Source organism: Manduca sexta, chromosome 26 (assembly GCF_014839805.1).
Source record: "Manduca sexta isolate Smith_Timp_Sample1 chromosome 26, JHU_Msex_v1.0, whole genome shotgun sequence".
In the NCBI taxonomy this organism is placed as follows: domain Eukaryota; kingdom Metazoa; phylum Arthropoda; class Insecta; order Lepidoptera; family Sphingidae; genus Manduca; species Manduca sexta.
Window position 1 is genome coordinate 14,545,601 of NC_051140.1, and position 10,810 is coordinate 14,556,410.

General features: G+C 33.8%; 2 protein-coding genes across 2 annotated transcripts; one reads left to right on the forward strand and one right to left on the reverse strand.

The window, feature by feature from the left end:
• Positions 1-36: 36 nt before the first annotated feature.
• Positions 37-2,242, forward strand: LOC115441109 (peroxisome biogenesis factor 2; the record flags this gene model as incomplete). Its single annotated transcript, XM_037443520.1, has 3 exons — positions 37-492; positions 669-890; positions 1,268-2,242. Coding segments are annotated over 3 exons (762 nt in total), but the record flags the coding sequence as incomplete, so codon positions are not given.
• A 201-nt stretch (positions 2,243-2,443) lies between these two features.
• LOC115441108 lies at positions 2,444-9,677 on the reverse strand. The gene is made up of 4 exons (XM_030165718.2): positions 9,559-9,677; positions 8,168-9,370; positions 5,353-5,452; positions 2,444-3,563 (listed from the first exon to the last, which is right to left on the reverse strand). Exons 1-4 carry the CDS (start codon positions 9,577-9,579, stop codon positions 3,451-3,453), a joined length of 1,437 nt encoding a protein of 478 aa, XP_030021578.2. The 5' UTR covers positions 9,580-9,677; the 3' UTR covers positions 2,444-3,450.
• Positions 9,678-10,810: the final 1,133 nt, after the last annotated feature.

The following is a 10,810-nucleotide window of genomic DNA, read 5'->3' on the forward strand; positions in this document are numbered from 1 at the left end:
ATAAATAATAATATCAACTTAATATTATTACTATAAAGATTTGCAATAAATGACTTTTTTTTTCAGCCAAGATATATCCAGCCCATATTGCCTGAAATTGAGTTGTTAATTAGAACATGGATTTTCAAATATTCAGTATATAATAAAAGAAGTACATTTGGACAAGATATGCTTTCATTGAAATACAAGACTGATTATTTTTCAAAAAGTAAACTTTACTGGTATTATGGGTTCACTGTAGGATTAAGATATTTAAAAGAGAGAGCAATTTATTCCTTCACATCGAACACAAATGTGCAAAATATTGTTCACAAACTGGAAACTTTCCAGTTAATTGCAGATATTGTGAATTTCTTAAGATTTATACAAAGTGGGAAGCATCCAATCCTTGTAGACTTTATCCTGGGACTTGAGCTACAAGCAGATCAATTGACAAGGGAAGATCTAACAGACTTCTCGTGGACCAGAGAGTTGTTGTGGCATAATTTCATTGTAAGTGTAATTATATGATGTTTCTAATGTTTTGTAATTTTTTAACTTGTTAAATTGTAGAATTGGATTGCATAGCAGTTCAGCTCTATAAGTTGTTACTTCAAGGTGTAATTACAGATAATATGTCACAAAACTACTTATTCTTTTCCAAATAACCATCACTATTATAATTACAGGAATTGATTGGTACTGGAATATCACTCATGAACATATTTGGTTTGAGATCAAAATTGTCAAGTGTTTTGAAATATGTATGGTGGAGAAAACATGTTCGGTCAAGTGGACAGTCTGGTACACCTCACATGTCTCTGAGTACCATTTGTGCTTGCTGCTCCAATGCACCTGTGTTACCATATTCCATGGGATGTAGTCACATATTCTGCTATTATTGCTTGAAAGTAAGTTATCCCTAATTTTACATTTGTTTTTACATTCCAGTGAAAATAAATTTAGGTTTTGAATGATGCATCCATAATACGAAAGGTATGACAGGGAACTACAATATGCCCAGGAAAGTATTTTAAGTAGAGTCTAACAAAGAAATGGGAAACCTTTATGAAAATCTCCAGCACTGGTTTAACTCTCTGTTGTTTTACAGAGAAATCTGCTTACAGATTTCTGCTAGGCTCACCATGCCATACTACTCTCTCTCTTCCTTCACTAGATGATTTTTTCCTGAGATTAGGTCATTCAAACAAACAAACTCTTCATCTTTATATAATGGTATAGATATAAAGTAAAATAAATCACATTCTCTTTATAATTTTTTTTACAGGCTAATAAAATTGCAGATCAAGATTTTGCCTGCCCCAAATGTTATTACAAAGGAAAGGAATTGACAAAATTTATCATTTCATGATAAATATTCCATGAAATAATGAAATAGGAAATGGTGCTATATATTGTTTTTATAGGTATTTATACTTGCAATTCTGCAATTAATAAAGTGTTGAGAGGATACTAAGGGATCAGCCATAAATTACGCCAAATGTTGAGAGTCGCTAAATTAATGTAAATTCGAAAATAATTAATTTTATATTTTGGTAACGTTAAATTCTCGTTTTGCACGTTAAAGGTAATCTTATGTAAAGCAAGTACAATAATAAATATGCAATGTATAAATCATGTACATAATGACAGAAAACTTTCACAGGGCGCGGGTCTTCACGCACCTTACCGGTTTATTGTATAATGTTACAATCTCTAGTTTTAATTTTTATTTACTTGCCTAAATATTCGTCATAAGTTTAAGCTATTAAACTTGGAAGAAATACCCGTCATAGATAAACCTTTTCTTTTTATTTGGTCATTATGATTTACTCCTAGCTTTTGCTCGCGGTCCCGCTTATATCGATCTTTCGAGGAACAACAGCTTCTGAATAACTGATCAAAAGTAAAATAAAGTAAACCCAGGACTTGATTTATTTGTACTTATGCAAAATGTTATCCAAATTCATTTCTCGTGTGTATTTTTGACAACATGCGAATAATAATATTTTTTTATAAGTAAGATTAAAATTTTGTACTAAAATCAAAATACTATGTATTATACGGTATATTTAAGTTTTACAATTGAACATGTGAAAATTTTAAATTTTAGTGATAAAATTTTATGGTGATTAAAATTGATTACGGTCGGGAATTGATTCAAATATGCAATTACTTATGTTTGAAATAGTAACAGTATCTTTTATAATAATGAGTTTAAGTGTACAGGGAAAAATAAAAGATAAAGTGGCAGTAACCAAAACATTAGATATTTTATTTTCCCAGCGAACTTTTCCCATTAAGTGTACTAACTGCACTGGTTATGAAACGTAATTGTTTCTTTAGGAAGCTTATTTCGCCAAGGTGTTTGTATGAAATAATGACGTAAGTATATAATTTAGCCCAATCACTATGCTTTCTAAGTATTCAGGAAGAAGGTGTTGTTTGTAAATAAAGAGCATAATAATATTATTGGTAACATTTATTGGTAAGTACTTCAAATCGTCAGTCTAATTTACTAAGCGTGGCAGTCGTTAAATAACTTTGCCTACAATGATTTCAGACTTTCACTTCAGCGAGTCGTACAATTTAAGTTGCTTTAGTCAGGACATTAAACTGGATGTTTGAATGCAAGATTGAAATGCGATTAATGGCTTTGTTAGGCCGCCGAGCTGCTGTGTGAATAATGGATCTAAAATACACACGGCATTCCACTGAATCATCGTGAGGTCATAGTTATGTTGCGACTTGCGACCGCGTTATGCAATAAGGTTTAACATCTAATTCATATGTATATTTTTAATTAATAGTTATCACCATTAAAACGCTTTTAACACAATAATTACGCAGTAACGGTCGCATGGCACGATTTAAGACAGATTAGGACATATTCTTCCATACATTATTCTTTTTACCATTGAAGTGCACTCAGCTGTAAATGTTTTTAGCGTTTTTAAAAGTGTTGCACGCGGATGCAATGACCGTGCCTGATGTCGGGGACATTTCGTTCAGTGAAAGGTAAATAGTTGCATCTAAAAGGCTCCAGTCCATTTACAGCTTGTGGTAATAACTGACTGTATTATTTCTTTATGTAAAATTACTCAACAGAGATCGTTAATCCAAATTCTCGTTTACTACATAACATTAAATAAACTATCTTAGTTTAAATATGGATGAATAATGAGACGATGATGATGAGTTGTCATGATGGTGTGTTTCCTTGTGGGATTATGAAGATGAATATGCATTGATTACATTCGATAAATAGCCTATTGCAAATGTGTTTATGATAAAGCACGATTATAGTAGACTGGGCTTAATGTCTTAAGCCAGCATGTTCTGTCAGGCAATTGGACACAATTAATATATACTTATGCTTAAAATTAAAGTTTAAAGATATTGCCAGGATTCTGATTGGTGGGCCGACCTAATAAGGCACGGCAAGCTGGTTGGTGTGTTATATATCTGTATCTAATGATGATTGTCTTTGCTATTGCGTACGTCGGCGTGGAAACCGGTCTCCCAATCAGCAACGTAGTTCACAGTTCGCACAGAGCCGTCCGGCTCTACCAAGGAATATTGACCTGTTATAAACAAACAGAAAAACATTATAGTTTTTGCACTAGACATAGTAAAGTACCGAGTATATTCTATGAAGATATGTATCATTTAATGAGCAACATTCGGCGCGCTTTCGATTTTCATAGTAGAACGCAAGCTTCCCATATCGCACGTAATGCAACAGTTGAGCTGTTACATCAGAAAGGTGATCTGTGTAGCCATAGTAAGTATGACCTTAGTTGAGTAATTAAAACGGACTTATAATAATGGGCATGAGGCTCCTCTACTACTCAGAAGGGCTTAAGCCTAAGTCCACCATCAAGCGTAGTGCGGCTTGACTGAGTTCACACACTCTTAACATTATTATAGATAAATTCTCAAGTTTCCTTACGATAACTTTCTTCACCGTTATAGCAAGCGATAAATTATAAAGAATACACACATAAATTTAGAAAAGTCAGAGGTGCGTGCTCTTGAGTTTTGAACCTGCGGACATTCGTCTCAGCAGTCCATTCCACTCCTTAATAAGTTATCGCCGCTATATAGCTGACTTTAAGTTGCACTACTATGAATGCAATATGTACCATATTATTATACAGACTAGAAGCTCGAAAGTAGCCGACAGCGTCGAGCGATTATGATGAGTCTCGTCTACTGATATTGTATTTGTGTCGTAAAAATAATCAGTTACAGTAGAGACATTGGCTTTCCCTGGACAAAATAATATTCAACATTGCGTAACATCTAGAATGTCGCTTCCTTTTATATGACGATACTGAACATGTTGACTACAAATCTAGACAAGACTAAACAGAAAAGTCAGTATTACTTACTCAACACGGCACAATAATTAAAAGATAAAAGGAAATCCCTCTTAGTTACCATTTTGGCCTTATTAAATTACATCCGGAGCGTTATGGGAACCCGTCGGTGAGACATGTATTTGTAGAACAACACAATGTTTCAAAAGGCAAAGTGTTGTACTTATTGCCTATTATAAGTAACAGTAAAATAATGGAACTGTATTTACAGCAACGCACAAGAGCTATTTTAGGTTCTCATTTTTAATACTAGCCCGTTCTTGTTGCCATTTATAGTTTGTATCGTAACACTTCATGCATTATTGAAAAAATACTTTTATCTATTAGAGAATTAAAGTGCTTAACACATATCCTTATTACATAAACGTGCTAGACGTCTATAAAATTAGTAATCTGGAAGTAACATGTGCGGATGCATCCTAAATATTTGATTATCTATGTCTTACTTCCTAGCTTAAACTTTGTAACATTTTGGTAGGTTTTCTTCGTTTTTGGCTATTGGGGTCGATATCATTGTACAAAAAAAGTACTAATATGAACATGATAAATAATATTATGCATATTTTAGGGTTCTGCCTACGCTTCCATACTTTCGCTTCATTATTTTATGTTCAATCCTCTAGTCGAAACATACAAAAATTGTTATTCAATATACAAAGTTACTACACTTTACTCAAGGATATCAATAACAAGAGACGCTATCCGTCTTATTGACTTATCTATTTCAAAAAATATTTTTCCTCTTGGAAGACTACGTTAAATCGCTCACCTTAAGCGTTCCCTAAACGAAGGCAAAAAAACGAATTTACTGGGTGTCTTAAATTTTAAACTAATATAACATTTGCACAGTTTATTCACCCATTCACCAGTTTATTATTATGACCTAATCTTCTCCCGTTACTCATATTAAGGAGGCCAAGGTCTATCTACTTTTAAGGTATCTGTTTGCTGTTATATTAATGTGGATCCGTATATATTAAATCCTGTTTACCTTTAACTACTTCTCCATCTCGTTCTTCCTTCTGCTGTTTGATGTCCCCAGTATGAGGATCGTTGACTCCATACTCAAAGGCGTAACGTGGGTGGGCGTCCTGCAACACCAACACATAATCTCATTTTATAAGAGTACTATAATGTCGTGAGAAATGCCATTCGCGTTAAAGTTCAATAAGGTATCGAAAACATTAGCGGTAACTGGGTTACCGGTAAATAAATTAAGCCCTAAGTGATCATAATCGCTCTAGTATCATTTACATTTTTTTTTACAAATGTTATAACAATCAAGGTACATACAATATTAGCTCATGCTGATAACAATATTAGCATTCTTTATAGTTAATTAAAAAGGAGCAAATTTATCGACAGTCATAAAATTGTTCTGACAAACCATCTTTAGCTCAAAGGGTGAAAATATTAGTTTCGGTGAAAGCTGTCCCGATTCAGGCAGATCAAGTTTAAGTTTAAAAGTGAACGTAGTGATAAAATGCACTTCGCATCTAATGAATATTCTTTATTACATCACGATAAATATGTAATGAGATCATTTAAGATATATTACTGGTTTACTTGTAATGCAAAGTTGACGAAAGAATAATTTATCTATTGCTACCTACCTACTTCGTTACTTAAAAACTAATTAAGACGAATTAAATCTTTGTGTTATTTTTGTTGACAAGAAAGAAGCTGGTAGTCAATGTATATATAATATTAAGATTAAGATAAAAATATAAATATAAAACAAGTATATCTAAAAGTTTGAAAAAAGTATTATCACTTAAGTAGGTACCTATTACTGATTTTTACTACGAATCTGTTAGAAAAAAAATAAAACCTAAAATTAAAACATATAACCCATATGACTATAGGACCTAATAAGATCTCCGCCCTAATGAAAAAATCGGAATACCGTACTGTCAACATGAGAATATTTATTAAGCGATTAGTCAATATAAATAAATATCAACAAACGTTATCAAATTAAATTTACTTAGTAGTTGCAATTGCCTTGAACTAATGAGTTCACAATCTGTACTATTTTATTACAATACATTATTCACAAATAGTATTCAATGGAACGAAATGTGGTTTTGTAGAGCCAACATGATAATATTATTATGTTTGTTTACCTCGAAAAATATAAAAGAGGGGGGGGGTTTTCGTAATTATATAGGAGTAACACTATGCGAGCTACTGACTACATGAAAGGTCATGTTTTGGATAACATAAGTATAGTAACTTAATAAATTAACACATTAACTAGTAACTATAAATTGCATTATCGCTATTATTACCTCTGTTTATTTACGGTAGCTCTGTTTTCCGAAGTAGGTACCTACTTTGCAAGTATTGAATAGTATGTTGCACAATATCTCCGCCGAGGTAGGTTAAGTTTAACCTTAATAAAGAAGACAAATAACATTTTATAAAATGTATTATGTAATTTGTTTTATAATAAACCGCATTAAATGTGACAGTAGCCATTATTTTATTTACAAATTATTTTCGCGAAGTTGGTAACATTAGCACCAATAGAAAATGTTATGTATCAGCTATAAGTATTAATCACTTGTATATTTTTGACACGAAGCATAAAAGTTATTAATATATGTAAGTGATACTAATATTATGAGAGATTGTTAGGTGGTTGATTTAAATCCCATTAATCATTATTTAAAGCTTCGAGGAAAAGTGGTGTTGCGTTAGTTCCTTAATCAATAAAGCTCACCCGCGAACAGAGAAACAGATAAAAGCATGCACGGATTAATGAACTATAATTATGTTGTCTATAAGATTGTTCATGTGGTAATATTTTACAAATTACTGATATTATAAGCAAAAGGTTTATTATTTTCAATTTATCGCATATAGTCTATGACGCATCAACTTTTGAGACTAAGTGTTAGTAAAACATGTAAACCTAGGCTTTCTTTGGTTTGTACGAATCTTAGCACTATACAAAATGAGATCCTAATTAATGCTATTACGTCGCGTATTAGAACTAGGAATATGTGGTAATACTAAGTTATGTAGTAGGTAATCATTACCTAGTAGGTTTTAAGTAGGTAAGCAAGGGAAGTAGTTTTTTATTTACTTTAGAGGTCTAATTTACTCCTTCCTTTGCTGTTTCTGAGGTTAATAAATGTCATAAAGATTAAGTGAAAACTTTAAACGGTTAAACTTAGAGAGTAAGCTAGAGACGCAAGTAATGCACCATTGCTAAGCTCATATCTGACCCATGACCTGCCATGTAACAGGAATCAGCCTATTGTCATATCCGCTATAAGTTTTGCTTCCGAACAATTGAGGTTCGTGCGAAAAATTAACACTTTTGTTTATTTGATCTTGTTTTGCCTAGAACGATTATAAAGTCTAATAATAATAATATCAGCCCTGTATTATATACTTGCCCACTGCTGAGCACGGGCCTCCTCTACTACTGAGAGGGATTAGGCCTTAGTCCACCACGCTGGCCTAGTGCGTATTGGTAGACTTTACACACCTTCGAAATTCCTATAGAGAACTTCTCAGATGTGCAGGTGTCCTCACGATGTTTTCCTTCACCGTTAAAGCGAACGATAAATTCACAAAGAATACACACATGATTTTTAGAAAAGTCAGAGATGTGCCCTTGGGATTTGAACCTGCGGACATTCGTCTTAGCAGTCCGTTCCACACCCAACTAGGCTATCGCCGCTTTTTATAAAGTCTAAGTAGAGTAAAAAAAAACATCGAAATGCGTACAAGAAAACTTGGTCATGACTTCTTTAATAAGCTGAATTAAATAAATAAAAACAAAGGTTACTTACATAGTTTTCTAGAAACTCGCGGTGGATATTCTTCGCAGCAAGGGCTGTGCTTGCGATTCTAGCTGGTGCAACAGCTACACCATGATGAGATACTTGAGCTACTGTTGGCGTGCCATAGTGAGTTACAGCTGATACGGCCGGTGCTGAGTAGTGGGCGACCGCTGGTGCAGAATACGCCGCTGCTGATGGAATGGCATACGAACTGACAGCCGCACTTGAATGTTGAGATAATCCAGAAGATGTGTATTGGGCTTGGTATTGAGCAACTGGCGCAGCTGCGACATGAGATTGAGTAAAAGCAGCAGCAGGTGCCGCTAAATGAGAGCTTGAGTACTGGGCGGCTACTGGTGCTGAATACTGAGTAAAAAGCGGTGCAGCGTGGCTTACAGCAGGGGAGTACTGTGCCACAGGTGATGCCGCATATTGTGTCACGCTCGAATGTTGGGTTGGTGCAAAATATTGTGCAGGTGCTGGAGCCACAACTTGCGTTGAGTACTGAACAGCTGGTGCAATCCTTTGAACTCCTTGACTATATTGAATTCCACTTGAGTATCCTGATACTTGTGGCCTTAGTGGAGATGCGGTTGCGTATCCAGAAGAAGGTGCAGCGTATACTTGTGACACTACGGGTCCTCCGGTTTGGATGCTGTTACTGTATAAAGACGCTTTGGCAGAGGATCCCGATACATAGGCCGCTTGTTGAACAGAATTTTGTTGGACGAACGTAGTTTTCACTGGGGCAATCGCAAACTTGGCAATCAGTGGGGCTGCTGTTATTTTTGCGATTATAGGTGCTTGAGCATATGTGGCTAGTGGTGTTACTGTTCTTCCAGTACCAGAAGATGATGATAAGCCGGCAGATGTTGAGTATCCATGAATTTGTGATGCTGGGGCTGATACGTAATTTGATGCTGCAATTGATGTTTGGTAAGCAGCAGGTTGTGCATATGTGATCCTAGGTGCTTCTGCCTGGTAGGTGATGCCTGCCGAGTATCCCGCAGAAGGTAGTGGGTGTGAAACTACCGCCGGAGCTGGGGCTAAGTTCACACTGGCTGGGTTCAGTTGCACAGCGGGTGCGGGATACGAATAGCCGGCGCCGCCGCAATTCTCTACCTTTTGAACTTGACTCAGGTGGTAATTGAGGTCGGGATCGTGGTAGGCGAGAACACTTGTGAAAGTAAGTGCCAAACTTATTGCAATTACCTGAAATGAAAAATTTTTGTAAGACAATTAAATGATTTTTTAAAAAAATATTATATGTACTTTCTACATATCTTTTTATATTGTATCCAAATGTTAAAATTGTATTTGGGACAAATCAACAAAATATATATTTTTTTTAGTAATTAATTAATACCTTTGTACAAATATTTCAAATGTTAATCACTCACCGGCTGCATTATTAATTGCATTAGTAATGTGACACTATGCAAATGCTTTACTTTCAATACAAAATATAAGGCATTAACTGTGGAAAGCTTTAAATGTATTTGCCAAACTTAAGCGTAAGTCGAAATGAGAGCAAACTCGGCCCGCAAACTCTTATATACCAATCTCATATGTGTAAGAACAGGTCACACTTTTTCACATTCGCCATCACGGTACGTATCTTGGTGGGCGCGGCTCTGAGTTAAGTACGAACAAATGTCTAAGTAGCAGAGATACTCACAAAATTGTAAATAATATTATTGTATTAATATTCGTAGACTTGGATTAGCGTTCAATATTATAATTTTATTTAATAATAAACTAGTGACTAATATGGAAATATTTGTATCGCAGTAAGAATTTGTATATTTCTTTTGTTTATTAGTCTGTAAGCTTTCTTTTAAAAATAAATAAATAAATTATTTGAACGCAATGTCAAGGTTTATTTATGCACATAAAAAATATTTATAACTCCGAATTGATATTTCGTGTAAATTTAAATTAAATTCCTATTGATCGAATATTATTTATGTAAGCGATGCGTTTTAAATTGTTCAATCGCTTAGACTAGGTGCCAATTAAAATTGAACTGTATTTTTTTCCTATCATCATGAAGTAATTTTAAATTATTAATTTTATTTCCTGATACTTATTAGTATTTTTTATTATAGAAGATGAGCTAATACGAGATAATGACCACCATGACGATATACTTAGCAAGTATATTTTTATGGTTCAGTCATATTTCAGTCTAATGAGTGGTTAGGTACTAATTAGTATGGACTTCTGCAAATATAAACTGAATTTTAAAGTTTGAGCTCTTTAATATATAAAGTTAATTTTATCTTACGATCTGGTGCCGATAAAATGATTTACGAAAAAACTGAAACATACTCATATTCTATGATAAATTATTTACTAAAACACTTGGGAATAATCATATTATAAGATAATAAATTACCATTAAAATCGAAGCATTAACACCAAAATTAGAAGTAAAATATTTTTAAAATAATTTTTCACATAAGGAGAACTCATATTGGGAAGCTCTATCTTTTATGTCGTTTGGCGACTAAACACTGAATAACACCGATATAATAGATAGGTTAATATTATTGTTAGTAAATATATATCTATATCTCCCTTATCTCATAAAGAGACACATAGTTATGTAAATTATAATATATACCTATGTACATTAGCATCGCTTACACA